General features: G+C 34.7%; 1 protein-coding gene across 4 annotated transcripts; it reads left to right on the top strand.

The window, feature by feature from the left end:
• Nucleotides 1-1,777: 1,777 nt before the first annotated feature.
• zgc:163098 lies at nt 1,778-24,796 on the top strand. 4 transcript variants are annotated; one of them, NM_001089532.2, is made up of 24 exons: nt 1,778-1,916; nt 2,759-2,843; nt 3,901-4,012; nt 5,267-5,376; nt 5,536-5,603; nt 6,945-7,039; nt 7,118-7,182; nt 7,383-7,548; nt 7,632-7,837; nt 10,031-10,074; nt 10,643-10,747; nt 12,578-12,644; nt 12,732-12,898; nt 13,014-13,176; nt 13,293-13,372; nt 14,986-15,073; nt 15,177-15,305; nt 15,413-15,608; nt 18,996-19,073; nt 19,152-19,185; nt 19,394-19,538; nt 19,661-19,771; nt 21,552-21,742; nt 24,322-24,796. In NM_001089532.2, the coding sequence occupies exons 2-24, from the start codon at nt 2,766-2,768 to the stop codon at nt 24,446-24,448; spliced, it is 2,625 nt and encodes an 874-aa protein (NP_001083001.2). In that variant the 5' UTR covers nt 1,778-1,916; nt 2,759-2,765; the 3' UTR covers nt 24,449-24,796. The 4 variants fall into 4 exon arrangements, with proteins under 4 accessions (NP_001083001.2, XP_073805726.1, XP_073805728.1 ...); XM_073949625.1 differs by having other exon boundaries at nt 1,853-2,055; nt 24,322-24,795; XM_073949627.1 differs by lacking the exon at nt 10,031-10,074 and having other exon boundaries at nt 1,853-2,055; nt 24,322-24,795.
• The last annotated feature ends 3,156 nt before the right edge of the window (nt 24,797-27,952 follow it).

Raw genomic sequence — 27,952 nt, forward strand, 5'->3', positions numbered from 1 at the left:
GAAAGGAGGGATAATGAGTCAGGGAGGTAAGACTACATAACATGATTTCTCAGCCATGATCTGGTCTAAGATCACAGATAATTCTATAATAGATTTTTTGTATTCTTTAGAATTGTCATAATTAATTTTCATGCAAAAGGTTTCTTAAGTGATCTTGGCATATCACTCCAGTTGTTGTTTTCCAGTAATATTTAGGATTGATTTCTGTTATTTATTTAGAATAATAATTGTATATTAATATTAATTGTATTTATTTAGAATAAATATAAATAAATTGGTATATTTATTGAATAACAAATCTAACAATTCAAGAGAGGTGGGGGTGTATAGGGTGGTTCGCCCAGGGTTTAAACTAGAACCACCACTACTACCCTCCCCGATCGTCGTTGACAGCACGCACACACCTTCAATAGACAGCAATGGCAATTTAATATTTACCTTAAGCTACAGTATATCAATAGAAGAAGCTGCATTAATAAAATGGTTCAAAAAGCAATATGGATAAATAATATTATTAGGTATAGTGTGTATAGTAATCCCTTTTGTTCAGTTTGTTCATTTTTTTGGTTTATTAATAAACTCATTATTCTTTCATTCATTTTCTTTTCGGCTTAGTCCCTTTATTAATCCAGGGTCACCACAGCAGAATGAACCGCCAACTTATCTAGCACATTTTTACACAGCGGATGCCCTTCCAGCTGCAACCCATCTCTGGGAATAATAAACTCATTAATCTTCATTAATTTTAGACATGGCATATCTCGTATGATGTACAATAAAGGCACGAAAAAAAAGAAGTTATTGATACAGTATATGAAAAGTGTTTTTAAAATAAACATAGATTTTTATTTGGTTTGCACATGTACTTGCTGAATTATTTCAAAGAATAAATTGCAATATTTCAAGTAGAATTAATTAAATTAATAAAAACTACATTATTTCATTTACCAGAAACAAAAATATATCATTACACTGAATTCATTATTTTTTTTGTGTGCCACCCCAAGATTTGGTGCGGCCTCTTCTGGCCACCCCTAAGAAAATTTTCTGGGGGCGCCACTGTGGCAAACCACCTTTTTTCCCCTGTGGAACACCATGACTTGTAAGTTTCAATATGAAAATATAAGTGGATGAATGATGTATTGTAAAGTATGTAAGAATTATGTTTTATGAAGTAATTAGGCCCATGTTCTGTCATAAAGTTTAGTCTCACCGTATCAACATGACCTCTGGGTTGACCTACTCATTCAATTCAATTTATTTCTATAGCTCTTTTACAATGTAGATTGTGTCAAAGCAGCTTAACATAAAAGTTCTAGTAAATTGAAACCGTGGGAGTCCAGTTTTCAGAGTTGAAGTTCAGTTTAGTTCAGTTCAGTGTGGTTTAATTTGTACTGAAAGTCCAAACACTGAACAGCAAATACATCGATGGGAAAACTTCACCAATTGACGAACTCGAGAGACCAGGCTCAGTATGGGCACGACCATTGCTCCTCTGGCCAAACGTCTTGCCATCTGAGTTTTTCTTTTATGGCAAAGAACAGGCTATTTTATTCCCTTGAGGTGCAATAATTTAATACATATACAGAAGGCTGAGAATGCTCATTTTACAAAAAAATACTTTTTTGGGGGTTGAATTGAATTCTCCATATGTTATTATTAATAAGTAACAAGAGCGTATGTATTCAACTCCATTATATCCAATTCCTGAATACTTAAAAGTGTTCAAGTATATACATATTTAAAGAATACATACGTGCCTTTGACCCTCTTCTACAGTCGCAGAATGAAGCGTTTGGAGCTCTGATTGGTGTTTGCCACGCGACGTCACTTTTCCGCTATTTCCATTTCTAGTGAATTCAAAATGGCGGATTAACAACAAACGGACTGTTTCGTTTTTGCATCGCAAGAACTGTGTAAGTCACTGCATAGATTGTTTACAGTCGTGCATCTAGTTGCAGCATAAGCTATGCCTTCATTACGTCCTTCAGCGGCGGTTAAGCAGCTGACGGCAGAGGGTTACTTGTGATTTGAAGGAGGCCAGGAGGACTGGAGGTGTTAGCCCACACGCTAACTTACAGACACACACACACACACACACTCATGCACACAGGCTGTTTCTCCCAATCTAGTGAGCTACACACAGACAGCTATTTGGGAGACTGTAGGCGCCTGTGATACCCACAATTGCTGTCTTGGTAGTCAGTTTACTAGGTTTGCAGACTTGGTTTTAGAGACACCACCAATTGCAGGTTTATGAGTTGATGTTTTAACTTATAGATGCAAATAGAGCTATTGTGTGTAGTTTTTTCTTGTCGTGTGAATCATTTACAAATGGTCTGTCACACATAAGCATATATGACTAATCTTACTGTAAGGATGATCATAATGATGTTAATGCTGTAATTCAGCATCTTTAAAAGCTGCTTTGCATCTTCATCAGTCCTGCATCCTGCTATTCAGAACAAGAAGTCAAAAGATTGAGTGCAATTGTTGCTTTTCTACCAGTGTCAGTTTGTTATGGGAGTTTTGTTTTGCTTTTTTGCTGTTTTGTTATTGTTTTGCACAAGATAATACTACAGTAAGACACAATAAAACAAAATTTGTCATGCAAGGTTTTAACAATTTACCTGCTCTTTTATTTTTAATGGTTGGTTCTTCATTTATTAACTGTAGTCTACTCAGTCACGTTACTGTATATGGTTGTGTGATTGAATGGACAGTGGTCTAAGTGTAGTGTGTTTCTGTTGTTTTATAGAGCTGACATGGCAGACAAAAAAGGGAAATCTGTGGCGGTGAAGAGGACACTAACAAAAAAAGAACAAGAGGAAATGAAGAAAAAGGTACGTTTTTGTCACATATTGTGTTTGATAGAGCCGGTAAACATTTAACACTTCAAACTGTTCTGTAGCCCTGCACATGGAATGAGTTAAAAAAAATAGATCATTAGTAGGGCCAGACTGACTCTGTGGACATTTTTGGCTATTTCTGCAGAGGATTTTGTAAAACATCTCCAGATTTATGCTGAAGGATTTTAAAAGTATAATGACTAGGGCCAGACGGAGTCTGCAAACATTTTTTTGCTATTTCTGCGCACAATTTTGTTAAAAACCTGCAGATTTATGTGGAATACTTTTGGGAGCATCAAAACTAAAACCTTAAAAAATTAAATAAAAAGTAATACCTTTTTAACTTGTATTTAATGTTTATCATGCAAATCCAATTAGATCCACTTTATTTGGTAAACAAATCAAGTCTTCTATGTAATCTCTACTAAAAGATAGAAAATATTGTAAATAAATTATATGAACATTTTCATATTATTCAATAATCATACTGAAATCAATTTAAAAACAGAATAAATATAAATTTACAAACATTTACACAAGTAAATAAACAATCAGTGATGGACTGAAAATCTGTGGAATTCTGCGGATTCTGTGTGGGCATAATCATCAATAAAAACGAAATACTTAAAATAAATAATACAACTTTTTAAACTTTTATTGATTTTTTTCAATGCAGATCCGATTAGATCCACTTATTTGGTAAACAGCAAGTCTTTTATCTATCTACTAAAAGACAGAGAATATTACTTTATAAACTGTACTGCAAATAATTCATATGAACATTTTCATATTACTATTATTATATCACAATAATATTAGTGAAATTAATTAAGAAACAGAATAAATATACATTTACACAAGTAAATACATAGACTCAACGATGGGTTAAAAATCTGCTGATATTTGCGGATTTCTGCACGTGAAGATTCTGTGTGGGCCTAATCATTAGTTCTCATAACGTTAATTTATGGTCATAGAAATTAAAATCTGTTACTGTTAATCTGTTTTTGTGTAGGCTTTTGCAACATTTTTTCTGTCTCACTGTTTACAGGAGGAGGAGAAAGCTGCTGAAGTCTTTGAGGAATTTTTAGCTGCTTTTGACACTAATGACAAAAGTGGAGTAAAGACATTTGTACGAGGAGGTATTGTAAATGCAACTAAAGGTGAGCTTTTGTGATTCTCCAAGTCTTGATATCATATTAGTAAATTTTTGCATTTTATTTAATTACATTTTTAATATTTAGTTGTGTTTTTTTATTTAGATTTGTTCACAAAGTAAGGCTGCACAATATATAATTTTAGCATGGATAACACAATGTGTGCTTCTGCATTAGTTCAATCACAAAGATAAGCAATGTTGAGTCTCGATTATAGTTGACCAGTAGCCACAGAATTGTATTTAATCACTATATTTATACAGAATTTATATGATTTATGCAAAAAAAACCCTTTGTTTTTGTTTCTAGTGCACATATCTACATTTCAAAGCAAAAATAAAATGATAATTTTGCTTGTTATTAGGAAAACACTCTTAATTTTGCCTCATTTTATCTGAATTTTAAAACAAAGTAATATTTTTACATGATCTATCTTTTTTTGAGATATTTGGACTAGAAATGAGAAAAAACTAAGTAAGAAAAGTATTTTTTCTATTGCGATTAGTCAGTTTCTGCACCTGAATACTGTTAGACTCTCCAGAAAATCTTGTGAAACTGTATTTATATTGCAAAATTTATTGCAGAGAAATAAAATATCGGAAAATCAGATTTTTCCAATATCGTTTAGCCCTAATAAAGTGTTTAGATTTTTATTGCATAAATTCCTACTTTTACTTACAGATGTGTGTTACACAGAGCTTTTTATTTTAGATATTCAAAAGAATTAAACATTAGAATACAGTAAGTGTAAAAAGACAATAAGTAAATAATAAGTGAAAACAATATTTAGGACTTAAAGATATTATGAGAATATGGTATTTAACTACCACAATCATAAAGTAAATTTTGTATGTTATAAAATATACATTTTTTTTGTTTATTTTAGTTTTTTTACTAATTAAAATTTGTCCTAGTAATTTTGTTATGTTCTTATCAGTTTTATTAATTTAATTTCATTGCATTTTGTTTCATTTACTTTAAGATTTTCTTTTAGTTTTTGCCATTTCCGTACTTCAACTTATTTATGATGTTTTTTCCTTTAGATCCCACTAGTACAAAATGTTTTATAATTATGTAAACCAGTGATTTGGTTTATTGAAGCGTTCTAACTGATGTGCTTGTTTTAGTATAATTTGTTAATTGCCGTGTAAAAACTTAAACTTGTTTAAAGTGTAGACTGTTAAAAGCTATACGCTTAAGATGTTGTTTTAAAATGATAAAAAATTTTATTTTTTTGTTTTGTTGCTGCTCATTTCTCAGAGGAAGAAGCCGCAGAGGTGAAGAAGAGCAAACTCTACAGACCCTCGGCTAAATTCTCTGCTCCACTTCAGAATACCTCACCTGTTCACCATGCAGAAGTTAAAAAAGCTGTAAGTGAGCTTCTGTCTACTATAGTTAGATGAGGTTAATATCCTCAGTGTTTAGAGGTAAGACTCTGGTCTGAAGGATTGCGATGAGAAGGTCAGCATGACACCATCCAAAATTATATTTAATTCAATGTTGTTGTTGTTGTTGTTTTTCCATTTTAGGTTGCTAAAAAGAAAGTGGAGGAGAAGAAGAAGAGTAATCTTGAGCTTTTTAAAGAGGAGTTAAAACAGTAAGTGTTTTTCCTATGGTTTTGCGTCTTCTTTATGCAGATAAAAAGCTACAGACGTTAGGTCTATACTTAAATAGGAATAATTCCCCTGAACCCCGAATTTGAAATTGTCTGCTGTAATCTACTTCCTCTTATGTTATTCCAAGCACATAAGACTTTTAGTTTTGTTCATGACAGAATAAAGTTATTAAATTATATCTGAGAGTTTTCCGTCCATCCATTTGACAGTCATCAAATCTCTGACACGTCTGAAGCTGGCACAGCCATTTGAATCTTGCTGGCTCGAGGCTTCCGGTCCCTTTCACTTCCATGCATTTTTAGACGTTAAAAACAGCTTGTTATGCTGCTTAATGTTGCAAACTAATGTTTTCTTTTTACATTATTCTGCTTTGTCTGTATAGTAATGAACACACTTGTTTGATCATATTCTGCCATTTATTATTCCTAGTCATTTCGCCCATAGGCAACTGAATCAGAAGTTCTAAAACAATCACAAAAAATGAGCACACATCCGCATTGTAGAATAAGGTCTTTAGAGCTCAGTAAAATATGTTAAACTGTTAGTTCAGTCCAGGTCTTCGGAAGAATCATGAACATTTTTTATAGTGAACCAATTACATGTAACTTTCATTTCACCTATTACCACTGATCAAGGTCAACAATACAAGCTTGACATGTAAGAATGAACCCCATTGGTTCTCACATGTCAAACAAGGATTATAGAGCTTGCATACGTTAAATTTAGTAATCTTTGTAAATTGTAAATAAATGCATAAAGTAATTATGCCTCTTCAGACGATTTTTTTATTAAACCACTTAATGCACGTTCGGTTTTGCTTTTTGTCCTCTTTACAAGCATTTTCAAGTTTTGGGTAAACAGACTTTCAATAGAAGGACAGAAATCTCTTACATTTGACAGAAAATGTCTTCATTTATGTTTTAAAATGGGAACATTTTACAATAAGGTTTTGTTTGTTAATGCATTTTCTAACAAGTGCAAAGAATTTTGAACCAACAATTAACTATACACTTATTACAATATTTGTTCATGTTAGTTAATGAAAATACAGTTGTTAGTTCATGTTAACTCACGGTGCATTGCATGCATGAATTTGCTAGTAATGCATTATTAAGTGTTGAACTATGATTAAAAATGCTGTATTGTTCATAATTACTTAATTTTAGTAAATACATCATCTAACCCTAAAGATAATCAGTTTTAGTGTTTTACAATATTATGAAATATATTATGACTGTATTATTACTTTTGTTAGATTTTTGACTTTAAAAATTGGTGCAAAAGCTAAAACATATTCATACTTTACTTGATTTGTCATTCAGGATACAGGAGGAAAGAGAGGAGCGATACAAAAGGAAGAAAGGCGACTCTGGAGCAGTTTTTTTAGGAGATCTAGAACCTCTGACACGAAGATCAAGTAAGTTTGGCAAACTCAAGCCACACATTTAACTTTAGAAACAGAGCCTAAAAGTTTTATTTTATGTTTTGTTTGTAGTATTTGATGATGATCCTGCAGTGCCAAACACAACAAACCTTTACATCGGCTGCATCAACCCCAAGGTGAGAAGAAGACACCACAATATTTTGACTAACTGATTGCAAGATAATTCATGCAAAAATCTGGCCTCCACAGAGTCACGTGGTTTTGCATTAACAGATTGCATAACTGTGGCCATATGGCACAACTCTAATAATTAATGTGTCATGCAGTTTGTTTAAAGTCTTATTTAAGCTACAAATGAAGCTTTGACTCTCTTTAGATGACAGAGGAGATGCTGTGTAAGGAGTTTGGGAAATACGGTCCTCTGGCCAGTGTAAAGATCATGTGGCCTCGCACTGAGGAGGAGAGAACAAGAGTCACCAACCGTGGTTTTGTTGCTTTTATGACACGGAAAGATGCAGAACGTGCTCTGGCAGCGCTGGACGGTGAGATCGTCAATGTGAATGTGAAAATTGCATTGTTGGCTAGTTACGACCTTTAACCTCTGGTGTGTGTGTGCTTTGTGCAGGTAAAACAGTAATGGGTTTTGAGATGAAACTGGGGTGGGGAAAGGCTGTACGCATTCCTCCTCAGCCTCTTTACACCCCCATCGGGGTTTTGAAGACCACTGCCCCCCCTCCACCCTCTGGACTGCCATTTAACGCCCAACCCAGAGACCGCTTTAGAAATGACTTCACCAAACCACGCAGCCGCTCACAGGACGACTTTTACAAGGTAACCACACACACTATCTCCTGGTGTAAAAGTTTGTTGAGTATATAGTATGCTGAAGTCAAGGAATTTATTAAAGGCTTTTATTTTGTTTGTTTAAGGAGTATTTCAAATTTTACTTTCAATCAGTCAATAATAAAAAGTAGCCAAAGGAAAATTTGATTACTTCCTGGTGGTTTTAGGTTAAGTGTTTGTGTTTGGCTGAGTGCAATGATATCTAATTAAGGGGCTGTTTTATTTGGTTTCTGAATGAAAGGTCAAATTATTTTGATATTGATTTGTTTACAAAAATCAAAATCAGACCCTACAAAAGTCTGGGATCAGTAGAATTGTATCAGTAAGATTATTAAATGTTAGTATAATTAAAGATAACTTTTTAATATATTTAAAATATATTATCTGAACTATCAGCAGGTCTTTTGTAGGCATCAGCCACTCTTAAGTGTCAATATTTCTTTCAGAATTCATCATGATCAGCAGATTTGCTGCTCAAGAAACAGTTTCTATTATATTGAAAATACTTGTGCCGCTTTTTATTTTTGTTGAAACCATGGCATAGTTTTTGTTAAAGCAATTATTTGAAATCGAAGTTGATATTTATTGATTTAACTCTTAAACATGCCTTTACTCCCATATTTGACCAGTTTAATGCATTGTTGTTCAATTAACTGTTAATTTATTTTAAAGACTGAACCCAAACTTTTGAATGGTGGTGTTGAATAGTTAAATGAAGAGAAATGTGATGGAGTCCAATTTAATAAAATAAGTTCAACCAGAAATGAAAAATCTGTTATTAATTACCTAATTTCTGGTCATTTCAATCCCCTTAGTTGTTTGTTCATCTTCAGAACACAAATTAGGATATTTTAGATGAAATCCAAGAGCTCCTTTATTCCAATAGACAGTAACGAGATGTTCAAAGTTCAGAAAAGGGACCAAAAAACATTAAATGGATCATTCAGTGATTCAACAAGTGGTAACACTTATTTTTTTGCTGCACAAAAGTATTTTTGGAGCTTTACGTGATTACATTTCATTGCGTTCACCACTCTTCTTGAAAGTACTTGAATTTTAGACATGGTTTCAAAGCCTGAAAAGTACTCAAAAACAAACAGGTCCTTGAAAGTGTTTGAATTAGATTTGTCTGGTGTTACCAGTATTGAATTCAACAAATTGTATTAAAGTTCTTTGAACATGGCTTGATTTAAAATTAATGGGGCTTTAAAAAGTCCTTCAATGAAAGTGTGGAAACCATGATTTCAACTACTGAAGTCAGAGTTTTGACAATGTTTTAAGTTTGTTTTCTGGACTTTGAACATCTTATGACCATCTACAGAGGATGAGGGAGCTCTCAGATTTCATCTAAAATACCTTAATCAGTGTTACAATGCTAACAGAATCTCTCGGGGTTTGAAAAGACATGAAAGTAAGTAATTAATAACACAATTTTGATTTTGGGGTGAATTAATCCTTTAAGCTAGGCTGTCAGTTAAATTATTATATCTCTTAATTGCTTGAGGAAAGTCACAGCTCGCGGTGTCAATTCACTTAAACTTTGTGCTAATTTGAGTTGGTTAATGTTTACATGCTGTACCAGACAAAGAATCAGCAGCAGATCAAACCATGGAACTGTACAGAAACACCGCAGTAAATTGGTCAACTGATGTGAATGATCATGGGGGGCATTCTGTGTAAAAAAAGACCCTTCATTCCTGCCAACCTGTTTGTCTTCATAGACTACTGTTGAGGCTGACCTCACTTTTTAGATCTAAAACCCTCCATCAATCCATGTTCACTCCAAAGCCTGACAAGAAAGTATATACAATTTATCTATTGCAGCAATCTATTTCAGAGATTACTTTGACATTGTAGATATATTGGCACTCATATCTATATTAATTAAATATTTAAATTTATAGTAATTTATTTGTGGCCAGTTTATAAGTATAATCTTTAAACTGGAATATAAAAGAGCCCAAAGCCGGACAGGTTGGAGGATTCTGGAGGTCTGGACACACAGAATGTCCCTCAGGAAGAGGCAGAAGCAGTGGTGAAATGAACTGGTCTGCTTGCGGAGCATGTTTCCAGAGGTGTAGCTGCTGCTGCTGATATTAATCATGAATATTCTGCAGTTTGTTTAAACATAAACTCACTGTATTTTTGTATCTTCATCATTTGGTTTGACGTCATGAACAGACTCTGTCCGAGGCCGTAGTGACAGTGGTAATCCCCCCAGAAAGGTACACATTCTCTGTCCATTTATTAAAACACCATTGCCACTGAAACACACACACACACACACACACCTATATTCTGACGCTTAATCACAGTGGTTAGATCATCGTAAATGTTCTACTATACAACACAGATTTTTGATCAGAATCAAGAAAATCACTCTTAATAGACATACAGTATTGATGTTTGCACAGTATAGAGCATCTCTGTTCTGTTAATACAGTTGCGTTTGAATTAATATGATCAAGTTTACATTCCGTAATTGCTGCTGCACAAGTCTGTAGTACATCACACTGTGGCCTTTTTTCTGAGAGGTGCTAACATAATACCAATACACACTCCCGAAAACGCTCTCAACAGGGCCATGGTAACATCAGAAAGCAATCTGATTCGGAGTGGACAGAAAATTCAGAGCAAAATACATGTTTCAAAACTGCCAGTGAAAATGAAAGAAGAAAACAATAGAACTGACATGGTAAGGCTGTAAGGACTGTTTGGAGAGATGGAGAAAGGCGGAGAAGAGAACGGAGTGCCCTTGTTCATTCTCTCATCCGTCTCTTTTGTGGCTGATAGGAACCTGCTGGGCTTGATACACAGAATGATTGAGTTTGTGGTGAGAGAGGGACCGATGTTTGAGGCCATGATCATGAACCGGGAAAAGAACAACCCTGACTTCAGGTGTGTGAGGGGAATTTGATTATACTTTGATTGGTTTGCATGATTTAAAATTGTCTTTTTTTTCTAAATGCATGTACAAATACAAATGTGCATAGCATCCTTGTTTTTTTTTTTTGCTGAATACGTGGTAGCAGTAATATGGTTACTCTTTGAAACCCATTTTTAAAAGTCTACGCAAACTTCATTGTGTAACTGAAAAGTCAAAATGCATAACATTGTTTGTGTTTTAGTATTGTTGTGTTGTATAAATGTGCTTTTATTCTCTTTTCTTCTGAACCAGTAGCTGCATCACTTCTCTTTTTTTTGTCACTTTTTTGTCATCCTGGTTACATGAACAGTAACCAGGGTGACACTTATATACAACTTGTGACCTTATCAAATTAATCCTTTGTTCTTTAAAAGAATGGCTTTTGTGTAGATTATTGTGCTTTATTAGAATTATAATGTGCTACTATCATTCTTTGTATTATGTTTTTCAAACTTAATAAAAAAAACAACTAGTCAGTAGAGCTGTGGTGAAAACAATAGTTCAAGAAATTCATTGAGATTTTCAAAATGCATTGCCGTTTTCTCTTCAATTGATCATAAGCTTAGTTTTAAACAGCAGGTGGCGTTAACAGTACATTCAACTAGTTATAGACGTTATAATTTGTCACACTGTTATTGTAAACACAACTCAATATTTACATGCATGTACTTCGCTTAATCTCCTTTAACTTTGTTAATGATTATTTGAGGTTCAAGTGTTATTTGTATGGAACTGGATGCAAGTATTGTTGTTTTTTAAAGGACACCTATGATGAAAATCAACGTTTGTAAGCTATTTGGACAGAACTATTTGTAGGTATAGTGTGCCCACTGTCATATTGGAGTGATAGAAACCCATCAAGTCTTTTTTTTAAAATGTCCTGATGTTTAAATGGGACCCAAATCCCAGTGATTTTGAGGCCTACGTGACGTGTGGTTTTCCCCACCCACCGAAATGATTGACAGGCACCATGTTTGTGTAATAACGTGTATACCTTTCCACAGAACATTCTTTTTGCAAAAAAAAAAAACTGGGGCTAAAGATCTGTTCCAACTCTGTAATTTAAAAAAAAAAGTTTTATAAGTTTAAAATGTTTTTAAAACAGCATGTTTGTAATAAAGTCAGTAAAATTGCTATGTAATTCTTAACCGCTATAATCACCACAGCCGCATGTTGTCAGTAAACACGCATGTATATATGTGTGTTTGTGTGTGTGTGTGTATACTACAAATGCATTTGTTTGTGACTCATCATTTCAGAAAGACTTGAATAAACTCCACCACAACATGAAATAAACTTGCTATGCATTTTTGACTAGTAAGCTGTATTTAGCTTGATCTGAGTCTGTCTTTATCACTGACGGCTGTTTATCTGATGTAACGGAGGGGAAGCAGACAGGCACGTAGAAACAGAAGGGGGGGCTCATTTGCATTTAAAGCCACAGGCTACAAAACTGTGGAGACTATAATAAATTATCTGATGGGTATTTTGAGCTGAAACTTTACAGACGCATCCTGGAGACACCAAAGGCTTATCTTACATCTTGTAGAAGGGGTAAAATATGTTGCCCTTAAAGCCTTGAGTGCCATCTGCTGTTCAAAACAAAGCTCCAAATTGATCCAAGCGAAAAAAGCAATGTAGCAAAAAAAAAAAAAAAAGCAAATCTTTGGGGTTTTTTTTTGTTTTTTTACCACACCTCTATTATTCTGGTTCGTAGTGTGGTGACAAAACTGTTCATTTGAGTCATTTGAGTAAGATGTTTTACTTAATCTTGTGTGTTGAATGTCTGCTTAACGCTGCAGGTTTTTGTTTGATAATAAGAGTCAGGAGCACGTTTACTACAGATGGAAACTCTACTCCATTCTACAGGTAAAACATTGTCACAAAGTGTTTTAAATTGACGTTTGGATATTTGCTTGAAAACTATTAAACATTTCCCTCTCTCTGTTCTCCCAGGGTGAAAACCCAAATAATTGGAGAACGTCCTCTTTCAGGATGTTCAGGGGCGGCTCTCTGTGGAAGCCCCCTCTCCTTAATCCATATCTTCACGGCGATGAAGAACCAGAGGAAGCATCATTCCCTTCTCCAGAGGAAGAGCCAAAGAAAGGGCAACTGAAGTCAGAGTAAGCATACATTTGGCAGATGTTGTCGGCCGTCTCCCTTTTCTTCCTCAAATTACTTCTTGGAAATAAAAACACAGATAGGATAGACCTTTGATGTTGTGTGTGTGTGTGTCAGGCACAGAGAAAAGTTGGAGGTCCTGCTGAGAGGCCTGACTCCTCGTAGAGATGAGATCGGTGATGCAATGCTGTTCTGCCTAGAGAGAGCAGAGGCTGCTGAAGAGATCGTCTCCTGCATCACTGAGTCTCTATCTATTGCACACACACCGCTGCAGAAAAAGGTGCGCGCACATTCACTTTAGTACAAAGACACAGCTGGAGTAATCATAAGTGGTTTGTTGCATAGTGCTTCTTCACACCTTTGAGCGATTTGTTTGATGGGTTGTGAATATTGCAGATCGCCCGACTTTACCTGATATCCGACATCCTCTACAATTCCTGTGCCAAAGTTGCTAATGCATCATATTACCGTAAATTGTGAGTACATTTTTGTTTCATATGTCATATTTGATGTTTTTTAAGTGTTTTAGATTACAAGTGTTTTAGATTTTAGATTATAAATTGGAGCATTTAAAAAAAAAAGGAGTCAGAAAATAGTTTGTTTTCTATTCATTACTAGAACAGTTAGCTGCTAAAATGTCAGTTTTAGCTAAATAAAAACAACAAATAAAAATGAACAATAAAATATGTAGCTATTATTGATCATTTACTATATTAATAGCTACCGTATAGATTATTATTGTGTTTGTTTTTAAAGCATTAAGACAAAAGTAGTAGAGAAGAAAAAATGTGAAAGGCCTTATTTTTGAAACAAAACGCCCTTGTCTGCTTCTGTTTTAATATAAGAAAAATAAATACAGATTATTAAAAAAAAAAGATTGATTTATAAATGTACAATATTAAGCATATTTACAATGAAAAAGTACATTCAACTGTATCAATAAACTATTAAATTACACAATTATAAGATACTGTATAATGTGATGTTAAGTGTTTATGGATCAGTTCTATCATTAGGACATCAGAAAAAATATATTTAGTGATTATTGTTGATTACTGCGTTAATTATAACAGTTCAATTATTTATCATGTTTGATATATAAAAGCTGTAAAACAAATACAAAATGTACAATATACAAAATGTAAGGTCTTACATTATTTATCATGTTTCAATCATGTTATTAACACACCAAACTGATTAATTGCTTGATAGAGGGCTACTTTTATATGAAATTTTCATTTCACATAACACTTTCTATCTATCTATCTATCTATCTATCTATCTATCTATCTATCTATCTGTCTGTCTGTCTGTCTGTCTGTCTGTCTGTCTGTCTGTCTGTCTGTCTGTCTGTCTGTCTGTCTGTCTGTCTGTCTGTCTGTCTGTCTGTCTGTCTGTCTGTCTGTCTGTCTGTCTGTCTGTCTGTCTCTGTCTGAGTTTACGACATTTAGTCCATAAAACAAACAAATTCAGATGACTACAATATGGTTAAAACTAAACCACTATGAATTTAACTAAATCAAAATTTTCTCTCAGAACTTACACTGAATTATACACTATTTTGCAAATGGATGTTTAATGTGCATTTTCTAACACCTTATGTGCTGTTAGGGATGTTTTTATCCACTCTTGGGTGATTCAGTGTCTTAATTTGATCATAATCGTTTCTGTGTTTCAGCTAGCAGAATGATTTTTGGTGACCAATCTTATTTTGACACATATTTTGAGAAAAGGCTTTGAATAAAATAATTAAAAAAAAAAGATTGTTGGGGGAAAAAAATTATCTAATGAATTTTTACAGCAGTTTAATTCATTGTATGTTTTCATCCATAGTGTAACGACAAAAGGGCAGTAAATATGAATCGTGCACAAGGGTTTTTTTGTTTGTTTAATATTTAATAAAAATATCAATAAATGTCTTAAACTCATTCATCTTTTATTAACCTTCAAACTGTATTCAGATCTGTCAAGTCTTTTTCCATTTATTTTGGATTTACACACAATGCAGAAGAAAAGATCTGTCAGTACTTCAGTATAAATTACAACTTTCATGTTGTCTCTGAATTGTTTTTGTCCTGCTGTGCAATAGTTTCGAGACAAAGCTGCCTGAGATATTTGGAGACATCAGTGAAGCGTATCGGAACATCCAGGCAAGACTCCAGGCAGAGCAGTTTAAGGTAGGAACAGTGTGTTGTTGAGCTTCTCCCCTGCAGAGATCTGTGATCTCACCCCCCTCCACACTTCTCTCTTTCATCTCTCGCTCTCTCACTTTTTTTGCAGCAAAGGATCATGGGATGTTTTCGTGCGTGGGAAGACTGGGCAGTTTATCCAGACTCATTTCTGATCCAACTGCAGAATATATTCCTAGGGCTGATCAAACCTGGAGAGGAAGTCATTGAAAGACCAGAGGCGAGCCATTGCTATTCGATGAAAAAACAGAATCTATTTATAAACACTAAATGATCTGCATAGTGTATGTTTGTGTAGTATTTATTTGCCTGCTATTTGTTTTCTAGCCTGAATCTCCAGATCTGGATGGAGCGCCGTTGGATGGTGTTCCTCTAGACAGAGGTGAAATCGATGGTACACCCCTCGATGACCTCGATGGGTCGCCTCTGACCTGGGATCCATCTGCTATAGATGGCGTACCGGTTGATGACATTGATGGTGTTCCCTTAGGAAACTCAGTAGATGATATTGATGGTGTGCCATGTAAGTAGCCGGGTCGTAGACATATCTAGATGTTTATCTTTACTGTTAAAATATCTTTTAATTAACAGTTATATCTAAACCATAATTTACATGACCAGCTTGGCTAATATAGGATTTCCAGCTACTAAAAATGTCAATAATAGTCACCTAAAAAGAATCATCGAAAATTTCATACTTGAATCTGACAATATAAATTAACATGTTAAATGTCATGGCCACTTTTTAGTGATTGTTTATTGATTACAGAACAAAGACAAAATTCATAGCCAGCAACTATTATATACAAGGTTTGCATTTAAGGAAAATACATAAGAAATTAAATAATTAGGAAATTAAGAATAAACTCTGGGGTGATAAGTGTCCATTATACACCTCTAAAATAATACTATTTATCGACATAATTCAATTTTTAAATATTTAGACATTCATATTCAGTACACTTTAGTGTATGTAGTTATTATATAAGAAGTTTTCTCATGTCATGGCCACTTTTAGACATAGACCTGCAAAGGAAAAAAGTAATTCAAGGAAAATAATTCTGGAACACTAATGTATACAATCCTCATTCTGTTCTGATTTTAAAAAAGAGACTTTAAATTTTTTTTTTTTTTTTGGTTTGCTGTTTTAAAAAAAGTTACAGGTGTTTAAATTATTGTAATACAAAGTACAAAATACGCGATTTAATAAGTTAATTTTTTAAAATCAATTGACAGCACTAATATATATATATATATATATATATATATATATATATATATATATATATATATATCACACACACACATATACAAACACACACACACACACATATACAAACACACATACACACACATATATATATATATATATATATATATATATATATATATATATATATATATATATATATATATATATATATATATATATATATGTGTATGTGTGTGTTTGTTTGTATATGTGTGTGTGTGTGTTTGTATATATGTGTGTGTGTGTGTGTATATATATATATTTATATATATATATATATATATATATATATATATATATATATATATATATATATATATATATATATATATATATATATTAGTGCTGTCAATTGATTTAAAAAAAATTAACTAATTAAATCGCGCTTTAAAATAAATAATCGCGATTAATCACATTTAAAAGACTGAAACTTGTAATTTTGGCTATTTGGATGTAAAATTAAAGTACACGCAAGAAAAATACTATTTAAATTCAAAATATAATTTATTATTAAAATTTTTGTTTAACTTATAACACAGATTTCTTCATGTAAACAACATACCCTAAATAAACCACCAAGACTTGACAGCCATATTTATTATAGAAATTAAAACACAGGCATGTTAATGCCATTTGAATTTCAAAACAATCAATGCCAATAAAGAAAACATTGATTTCCATGTTGGATTCTAAGTGGACTGCAAAAAAAATGCCAAAATGCAGGCATTACAGATATGGAAAATGAAAAATATAATAATAATAAAGTTTTGAATACAAACAATTGTACCAATTGCAGGGCTGGACTGGGACAAAATAATCGGCCCTGTCATTGTAAGCCCAAAAGCCATATATAGGAAATACAGAGAGTTGACAAATTAAAAACTTAATTTTTTTTTTAATTATTTTAATAAAATTATAATCCACACTGGAAATGTGTGAGCTTGTGTGTTTTGAGGGAGCCTAATAAATAATGAACATGACAAAAAATACCCGCTGACACACACAGTTAATGTTAATTAATAAAATAAAGATAAATAATAAAAGTAATGTATCAGAGACCCTTAAAAACATGTTTAACTCAACAATGAAACATCAAACGTAGCTAAAAGATTTTACATTGTCAATCAAATGAACTTAAACAATTGAAAAATGCAACAAATATTTGTTTGGGTACGAACTACAAAACTAAATGTAAAAAAAAAAAAGTTGCTTAAGTTGCACACTAGTTTGGTCATGTATAAAAATCATTTTAATACCCTATTGTATAAATATTATTTTCACTATAAGCCTAAATCATGCTGATTATCAAAAACACAATGTCATAATATCTCATGCAATTTTCTTCTGACCGAGTGCATCTTAAAACGAGTGTATCTTAAAATACATGAATGACACTCCTCATAGAGCTTGAGAAGCAGATATTTTTTATAATTTGTAAAATAAAGACTTTCAGGTTAAGGAAATGGCATATGAGGAAGTTGCCGTGGGCCGTGGTGCAGATTAAAAGTAAAAAAAAAAAGTATATTTATATGGACAGAGAGTTAACTAATAGACAGAAATATATTGATCTGTGCCCCGCTGCAGAATGCAGAGACGCAAAAGGCTGCTCTCCATTTCTGCTCACTCGCACGTAAGAAAAAAGGCATGACTTTCGACTATTTTGACAAATACACACCTACGTTACACAGATCCCAACATGGAAGTTTGTAATTGGGTCAGCCCAATGTCAATAAAGAAAAGAACTAACGGGCTGCAGATTATGTCACATGGGCCGCTCTGTCCGGAAAAGAAACATCTTACTTTCAGAGCGATTAACAGCTCATCAATCACATAGGGAGAAAAACATGACAGTCTGCTAAGTGTTTTATGGGCCGATCAGATCATAAGAAGATGATCAGCCCGGCCCAAAAAGTTCGTCGACCCAGCGGGAAACTGCCCGGTCTACCCGTGGCCACAACAGGAAAAAAAAAAACAAACCTGCAACTGTCTTAGTTAATTGCGTTAATTTTTTTAACGCGTTAATTATTTCAAATTAATCGCATGCGTTATCGCGTTAAATTTGATACCACTAATGTATATATATATATATATATATATATATATATATATATATACATACACACACACACACACACACACACATACATACAAAAATGTTATGATTGTATGATTGACTCTGTTTTCTATATTCAAAAATTAAGAAATTATTGAAACTGCAAAAAACATTACCAGCAAAACATGGCCAGTATAAAAAAAGTACACACTTAGATCTTTTTAGCAATTTATAGTTTCTCAATATTCAAGTTATTTTAAACATGATAAGTGGACAGTTAACAGGTTAATGGAACACCTCTGGTTATCACATGCTATGATCAACTGATAATAAACAGAATTGTAACCATTTGAAACTGTTTATTACAATACTGTACTTAACAGCTTATTACCTTATTAATAGCAAAATACAAGTTCCATTATTTTAATCCTCTGAATCAATCTGTGATTTATATTCCGGTACAATTGATAAAATATTGTAAGCACCAAGCACACAAAACAATAATGTTTTCAAATGTTTCATTTTATTTTGGGCTTCTTTGTTACATCATTGATTTCTCAGATACACATAAACTTTCTTTGGTCTTGTTCTTGTGTCTAATCTAGTCGATGAGGGCTCTGATAAGACTTTACCCACTGTTGCACTGTCCAAATGGGAGAAGGTGGACGATTCCGAATCCTCAGGTACAATCTCAGCATTGACTGCTTTTCACAGATGTTCAGCTTCTGCAACCATTTAAACTGTGCTTCTCATCCTTTCAGCCAAGAATGACTCAGACAATGAGGTGAATTCAGGGTAAGACCATTATTCATTGTTCACTATGATAAGTGGATGATTCAGGTTTATCTCACGATCAAAGCAATTTAACAAGTCATCAATGGTTTGAGTGGACTATCCACTAATAAAATGGTTTACTTTGGCTTGATCCTTTGTAAAGTATTGTGTGTAATAAACGTTATTTGATGGCTCTTTCATTGTTGGCTGGCCTCTCTTTCTGTTGCAGTGGCCTGAAGGAGAACTCGGGTGATTCTGACACCAGCAGTGATGAAGCTGACAGTCCCAGCAGGTTTGAGGGGGCTGACTTTAAGAGCTCTTTGAAAAACTTTGAACTGTCAGAAAGTAAAAGGACACGTCTCAGAGAACTGGAGGTTAGTCATTCACTAACGTTTTTTTACGTCCCGCTTTCCGGCTCACACACTCCAAGCACTGATCCTGACTGTGTTTCCAGTCACTGTAAACGTCTGTGTGATTGTTTGTGTGAATATTACAGGTAAAGGTGATGAATTTCCAGGATGAGTTAGAGTCGGGTAAGAGACAGAGAAAGTCCAGTTTGACTCTACAACAGCAGGTTCAACACTACAGGAACAGACTCTTACAGAAGGTAACACACAGACACTTGTAAAAACAATTACTGCAAGTTATCAACGGATAACCTTTCATAGATGCAGCAACAAGTAAAATGAAACATCTATTCATTCCAAGGACAATAATTATATAGTAATAAATAACAGTTACTATACGGTAAAAACTGTTATGAGTGTCTTTCACTGTGATATTTTCTTCAGCTAATGTATGTTAAAAATCTGATTAAAATCTCCTTATAATTAGAATTTTTTTTTTTTTTTAAACATTTTACTACATTGGTTATAGCAGGTCGCACACCAGAAGCACCGCTCGACGGGCAGCCATGCATTTTAGAATTCTAAACATAAGTTTCTATCAGGATACACACACCGGCGCCGCAAGTCGGCGGCTGTCGGCGGCACCCGGCGACGGCTTAGGACGCAGTTCATTTTTGAGCCGCGCCACAGAGCGCCATCTGATTAGTTTCATGTTAAATATCATTCGAATGTGCGCGTCTGGTGTGCGATACTTTAAACTGTCATGTACGCGCCGTGTCGCGGCGCCGAGCGGCGCTTCTGGTGTGCGACCTGCTTATATGTACTGTATACGCTAGTCTACACCAAAATAAAGAATTTTCGTTTAGAGGAGGTAAGCATTCAGAACTTGCTCGTCTTATGTATTTCATACATATTTTGGATCAAACATTTCTACTATATAGCTTTTGACACTCATAGATTGATAGTTTAAAGGTTAAAAGCACCTAAATAAAGATGACATTTCCATTTAGAAGATGTAAGCTTTTAAAAACTTACAGTTTCTCTATTCTGATAAAAAGGACAAACATTTTATTGACATCACAGAGCATTTCAGTATCTCATCAGATCTTCACATTTATTATTCTTAACAATAAGAAGGGGGACCAAAAATGTCGAGTCCCACTGTGCAAGTGTACACTCACCTGTCTGTTGAATATCACAAAGTGCATTGGGGATAAGAGTTCAGACAGAATCCACTGGAGTGAGTAAAGTCTGGTTTCATGTTAGTGTCATGCAAGGAGCACACACAAACGGTCTGCTGGTCCATGGTAGTAAATAGTGAATCATATGTGATGAGTCAGGGAATACCTCAAAATATTTCAAAACCATTTCAATTCTTAACTGCTGCTGTGTTTTAAACCAGAGAAAAGGTTAAACAGACTATAGACTGTGGCTTTCATGAGTCAGGTGCACATTACTGTTGTGCGCTACTGTTGAATGGTGCTATTGGGTATTTTTTAAAGAGGCGTTGTTTGCTGTTTGAGTTCAAATTGCATCACACTCTGAACTAGGGATGCGCTAAAATTAAGATTCCGGGCTGAAACCAAAACTTCTGGATGCACTTGGTTGTAAACTGAAACCAGAAGTGCTTTGTATTAAAAAATGATGTATGATTTTTAAATTTAAATTAATAACTTCATATTACGCAGATTAAAAAATCACACATATAAGGCAATAAAATACCCATGCTTGGTTTTATTAACAATGATCAAGTCGAGAGATGTCATTTTATTCGCCATGATAGCACAGTAGCTCTACACTACCTGTCGCTTATCCAAGTTTTAGGAACAACAAATAACATTGATTTGAAGGCTAATATAGTTGTCATTATAGTTATTCTCTTGGTGTAAATGGGCCTCCAGACATAGTAATACAAATGTCTGCTGTCTGCATAAACACACAACACTTGTATAAATCATTTTCATAAAAGAACATTCTTTTAAATCAATAAAATCTTCTATCGTTATTTCCTAACTATTCTTTCTGTCTTTAATTTTTCAGGAGTTTGATAAAGATGACCAGGAAAAGAGAGACAAACATTCACAGAAACAGAAAGACCGCTCCAAAAAAGACGAGCGGAGGGATAAAGGTGAAGAGAGGAGTAAAACACGGGATAAAGAGAAAAGCAGAAAGAGTGAAGACCGAGAAAAGAGCAGAGGACGGAGTCGAGACAAAGAAGACAGGAGAGAGAGGTGTGCACTCATTACACACACGTACACATGTTTCCAATTATTAATTGTGATTAGCAATTAAGTCCTCTCTATTATTCAACAACACTTACTCAGTGCCCTAGCCAGGCATCATGCACTGCGTTTCCTGTAGAGCTGTTGATTTAATGAGTTCATTTATTTAATTTGCCACTGAAAAAAGAATGAACGCACCTGTTCAATGCATCCCTTCACCTGATCCCTTCAATAGCTATATTTTGAAAGAATTCATCGATTTAGATTAACTGGGATGATTTTGTACATTGTTTGTACAATATTGTACATTAGGATGATTTTGTACAAGTGCATCTGCATAAAATATAACAAGCAATTAAAAGCATTGATACATACAATAGAGCACAGATACAAGAGATGTAAAGGAAAATAAGTCATGCTTAATGGTTCATGAAACCCTCAAGTACTTTTTTTGTGATTTTAAAAGATTTGTGTGTGTTGAGCATCAGTTAAGACAATGTTAGCACCTGTTAGCTTGAATTGTGGGGAAAACTGGATCATTTTGAGCTTTTGTCAGCTAATTTCAGCTTCCGGGTTTAAAAAGATTTTTGGGGCGGCGACGTAGTGCAAAACTGCAAGTGCAAAGATGACGCATCGGTTTCTCATTATTATTCATAGCGGAGTTTTCTTATCCTATGAGAAGAGCCGGCTTCTTAATTATTCATGACTGCATGTGCTCTCCGAAGGCAAGGCAGACCTGCCAGTGCCAAGCTGTGAGGCATGTTGATGACTGGCGGACCCACTGCCCACAATATTTAGCTGTTCATGAAGGCTCGTATGTTTTTGTTTCCATAATCCTCTGGGTTTGTTGCATGTTTTTCCCCGTGATGCTGTCAGGGCCGATACAGCAAAGCTGTTTGTGTGCAGCAAGCATTTTTGTCGGGAGAGCAGTACAATTGGAGAATAGCAGGCGTTGTCTTTTATCAGGAGTTCGATCACATTTAGACACATCGCCCTGCTGCTGTGCTTGCCTAAATCTTCTAGATCACCAACAGGGCTAATGGTTAAAATAGACAGGGCAAGAGACCTGCTGCACTGAGTCTGCATTCAGACCTGGGGATTGAGGGAAAAGTCCTCATTTATAGTGTTTATATGAACACGATTATCTTTATAATGATATAAATTGTGGTTATCTGTATACGAAATTACCAATAACCAATGTAACAGGGTATTAAATGACTGTTTATTTCTTTGCATTTTAACTTTGTAAACTATAAAAGCATGCGTCTCCTCACGGTTTGTGCCCCATTTTGTGAGCCGACTGACAACAGTTGTTCGCTCCCCTCCTTCTCCCCTGTTGGCCACGCCCACTTCTGCCCTTTGCTCGCGGAGCTCCACGCCCATTATCAGGCATCTTTTGAAAAAATTCTGAGGTAGAACTGAACCAAAAGCAGGGGGTTTCATGGCCCTTTAATGGTTTTCTGCAGATTCTAACAATATCCGGGTACAGTAATTCAATAATGAAATATAAAATAACACTGTATAGTCTTCATAACTATAACTGTTGAAGTGCCAAAATAGTTTAAATTTGCTTAAAAACACAATCAAATGAGGCCTTAAAAACAAACCCACTCCATTAGGATTAAAGTTTGCAGTGACTCCACAAATCACGTTCTAAACTGTAGTTTTTGGATGACTTTAATCCAAACTCGACATTGCAGATGTGACTATTGCAGATTTGCACATTGTGATATCGATGCTGAAACCATATATTGTGCAGCCCTATTAGCCATCTTACATTTCATATTTACATTCACTATAAAATCTAGAAAATACAGTTGCAGATTTCAAGGCAGATAAAAGTTGTTGTTGTTGTTGTTGTTTTATTGTCACGTATTGTACACTCAAATCTAATACAATGCAATGCTGGAAGTCATCAGAATTACATGTACAGTTGAAGTAAGAATTATTAGCCCCTCTTTTTTTCCCCCCAATTTTCATTTAATGAAGAGACACTTCTATACAGCTTAAAGTGACATTTAAAGGCTTAACTAGGTTAACTAGGTTAACCAGGCAGGTTAGGATAATTAGCCAAGTTATTGTATAATGATACAGTTTGTTCTGTAGACTATCAAAAAATATATAGGTATAAGGGGCTAGTAATTGTGACCTTAAATGGTGTGTAAAAAATTAAAAACTGCTTTTATTCTAGCTCAAATAAAACAAATAAGACTTTCTCCAGAAGAAAAAAATATTATCAGACATACTGTAAAAATTTTCCTTGCTCTGTTAAAAATCATTTGGGAAATATTTGAAAAAAGAGGACAAAAATTCAAAGGGGGGTAATAATTCTGACTTCAACTGTATATGTATATAGACAATAATACAAAATTGCATCTAGACAGGACCCCTTAGTTTCAAGTAATGAGTAGATACTAGTCCATATCTACAGTATGTATGTATTATACAATATGATCACTGTTGGTAAAAGTGACTTCCTGTATTCTTAACTTATTTGTCGCTTTGTTTAGGTCCTTGTATTATACTGAAATGCCAATTAAACGTACATTTTACTCCGTATTTATTCTCCCTCTTTGTCTTTCCTCAAGAACAAAATCTCGATCACCACGGAAGTCGAAGCGCTCCCGTTCGCCATCCCCGCAGCACAAATCCTGGAGGTCTTCATCCCGATCGCCACATCGCTCACACAAAAAGAGCAAGAAGAGCAAACACTGAACCCTTGAGCCTGTTAACGCTACAACGTCTCAAACAGCCTGCGGATGGATTGTTCTCTTCATGCACAACCACACGTTTCCAGTCCGCCAAGCTTAGTGATTATGGACTGGCAGATTTCCAACTGTTTCCAGAAGGCGGTTCTTCTGTCTGTGTGGCGGCTGCAACCCGGAGTTTGGCGGAGGTTATTTTCTAAGATGAAGTGTGAACTTGTACAGATCTTATTTTCGTTTTGTAAACTCTTTTATTTGCGTTTTTCCCCCTTCGTTTTAAATCCAGTGTTTAAAAAGAAATGCTGCAAGATTGACTCCACCGTCTTCAACTTTACAATAAAAGCAATTGTGGAAGGACGGATGTGTTGGTGTGAATGATATGAAACAAATACAAGGTTTTCAAAAAGCAAACTCTAAATTCCTGTTTACATTTAGTGACAATGTTACAGTACAGGGTGTATACAGAAATCAGAGAGTCAAATTTAGTAACTTTCAAGACCTTTTTTATGACCAGGGTGTCCACGGGGTCTTAAAAAGTATTAAAAGTTGATAAATCAGTGTAGAGAAATTTAAGGCCCTTAAAAAGTCTAAAAAGCTATTTTGCAAAGTATTACATTTTATATCATATTTGAATATGCAATGTGTAGTTGTATGCTAAAGTTTGCCTGAAATGAATCTGGAATATCAGGATGCTGTGTGGTTTATGAAAAATCAATAAAATCCTGCTATATCTGACATCATGCTGCTTTGTTTACTGCAGTAACCAAGGCAACACAGCTCTATAGGCGCCACCTGCTGAATTAGCTAGATTTGATAGATTTTTATTCAGTATATGAATCATGTTTTAGCTTTAGATTAGTTTCTCACAGTAATATTTAGTAAATATAGTGTAGGGTAAAATCTCACCAAGTGTTTCCTGTTCTTAAGATGTATGGAAAGAGTCTTAAACTATTGCATTTCACTCTGATTCATGTATATACTCTGAAAACTCTTTCCATACATGTTAAGATCTCATTTGACTGAAGGTTTCAGCCGGTAACATTGGCGACATTTTAACAAACAGTATATTTACTTAATACTGATTGCAAGAAACTAAAACAGTATTCATATACTGAATACAAATGCTCATTGGCGCCTATACAACTCCAGGATTTGATCGATTTCATGAACTACACAGCACCTCAATATTCAGATGAAATTCAGGCAAACTTTAGTGTACAACTATACACTGTAGAATCAAGAATTTTACAACATTTATTCCTCAAAAAGTATTAAAGTTTGCTAAATCAATTTAAAGACCCTGTAGACACCCTGGAGTAATATTATACATTTAAGTGAAGTTTCACAAACTAATGTCGAGAGGAGCATGTGATATGATTGACCACAGCTGGTCTCTCATCTACAATCATTAGTTAGCCAATCAGATTAATCCAAACTAACTATAATTAGCCCAGCAAAAAAAAAAAAAATCACTCCCTTAGTTTTCCGAAGAAACCCCCCATCCCCCTTCTTTCTTTACCACAGGGATCTCTTGAGAACCACCTGATCTCGTACTCCCCTTACATGCTCTATCAACCAGGCGGGAGCCCTGGGCTCCATTATCTCTGAGCTCAGGGTTCTCCCCCGGGACAGCATGCCAAACCTGCTAATAGCAACAATGGCAAATCAGCGCTGTTTTAAGAAAGCCATCAACAAAATGTTAGCGGGAAATTGACGGTTGTTATTTTAATTCAGTATTGTGAAAAATCTAATATAGTGAAATATAGTGAAGTTTTTTTTTTTTTAAGGGGGAGGAGCTACTCTATGTCCCACCATCTCTTTGTGTTTCAGTTAAGATCACATAAAACATTGAATAAAATTGTCTTCGCATTGAATAAAATTGTGGATCTTAAAATGTCTTAAACCCCAAAAACAAAATTTTAGGCTTTAAACATTCTTAAATTTACTAAAATATAGTGTTGTAGGTCTTAAATAATTTTACCCTGGTCATAAATTTCCTCTGTCCAAGTAAAAGCTACCCAATCAGGCCGACATTCATCCAAATCTCCAACAATCCATCTTAATAAAATAAGAGAAAGAAAACAAAAAACTACACAATTTCTCTTGATAATAACAGAGCAATATATCTCTTTATGTTATCTTCCATTCATACAAAAACTATTTACAGAAGTAAGGGGGAGTAGACAAAATATTTATAAATAGACATGAAACTTAAGGTTTTAACAAATGCATGAGGTTGAATACTCAAGTTATACTCAATCAGTTTGGATGAGAAGGGTAAAAATGGAGGTCGGAGCCAGCTCCAAGTGCGCTGTGCAAACCTGGATTTATTTATTTTATTAAGTCGTATTTAGAGTTCAATATTGTGCTTTATGAAGGTCTAACCCTAAACCCAACCTCACAGTAACCTGATGTGTTTTATTAACGTCTACTTACCTAGTGGTCGCCCACTGAAGCTAAGCAGGGCTGCGCCCGGTCAGTACCTGGATGGGAGACCACATGGGAAAGCTAGGTTGCTGCCGGAAGTGGTGTTAGTGAGGCCAGCAGGGGGCGCCCAACCTACGGTCTGTGTGGGTCCTAATGCCCCAGTATAGTGACGGGGACGCTATACTGCTCAGTGAGCGCTGTCTTTCGGATGAGATGTTAAACCGAGGTCCCGACTCTCTGTGGTCGTTAAAAATCCCAGGATGTCCTTCGAAAAGAGTAGGGGTTTAACCCCAGCATCCAGGCCAAATCTGCCCACTGGCCTTTGTCCATCATGGCCTCCTAACCATCCCCATATTCCAATTGGCTTCATCGCTGTCTCCTCTCCACCAATCAGCTGGTGTGTGGTGTGCGGTCTGGCGCAAAAATGGCTGCCGTCGCGTCATCCAGGTGGATGCTGCACACTGGTGGTGGATGAGGAGATTCCCCCCATTGTGTGTAAAGCGCTTTGAGTGCCCAGAAAAGCGCTATATAAATGTAAGGAATTATTATTATTATTACTTCACCTACACCACTTAAACCCAACTTACTTGTGGTTTAAGTCCCATCCACTTTGAGGTCCTTGGGCTGCAGCGATACTTACTTGATTTGGACTAAAAGCCCAAAAATATATATATTTTGGATTATTTATGTAATTGCCTCCACAATAAATATACTTTTTTAACAATGTTAAACTTGTCATTTAAAAAAAAAAAACTGTTTTGACATTAAAGAAATAATTACATTAGTTTTTTTTGTGGTGAGCAAAAAAAAAAAATCCATTGGCCAAATCGGGCCATTACAAAAAATTATTTGTGTTTAGCCCTGTATAAGTCTACAATGTCATTCATCATAATGGTCTTAAAAAGTTTTGAAATTTGACTTGATGAAACCTGCAGAAACCCTGAATATTATCTAGATAACACATTCTCCAACTTCGCTTAAATGAATTTAAATAAAAACCACATAAGAAAAATCTGCATTTTTTTCGTTGTATTTATTTCTGGAATCATACACATAAAAAAATCAGGTTCAATTATTTTTACAACAT

Source organism: Danio rerio, chromosome 5, assembly GCF_049306965.1.
Source record: "Danio rerio strain Tuebingen ecotype United States chromosome 5, GRCz12tu, whole genome shotgun sequence".
Taxonomy (NCBI): Eukaryota; Metazoa; Chordata; class Actinopteri; order Cypriniformes; family Danionidae; genus Danio; species Danio rerio.

Excerpts from the sequence above, each read along its gene's own strand:
- zgc:163098 (NM_001089532.2), top strand. The coding sequence starts at position 2,766 with ATGGCAGACAAAAAAGGGAAATCTGTGGCGGTGAAGAGGACACTAACA. Across the intron at positions 15,074-15,176 it reads TCCAGGCAGAGCAGTTTAAG|CAAAGGATCATGGGATGTTT; the intron begins GTAGGAACAGTG and ends CTTTTTTTGCAG. Across the intron at positions 19,539-19,660 it reads CACGTCTCAGAGAACTGGAG|GTAAAGGTGATGAATTTCCA; the intron begins GTTAGTCATTCA and ends TGAATATTACAG.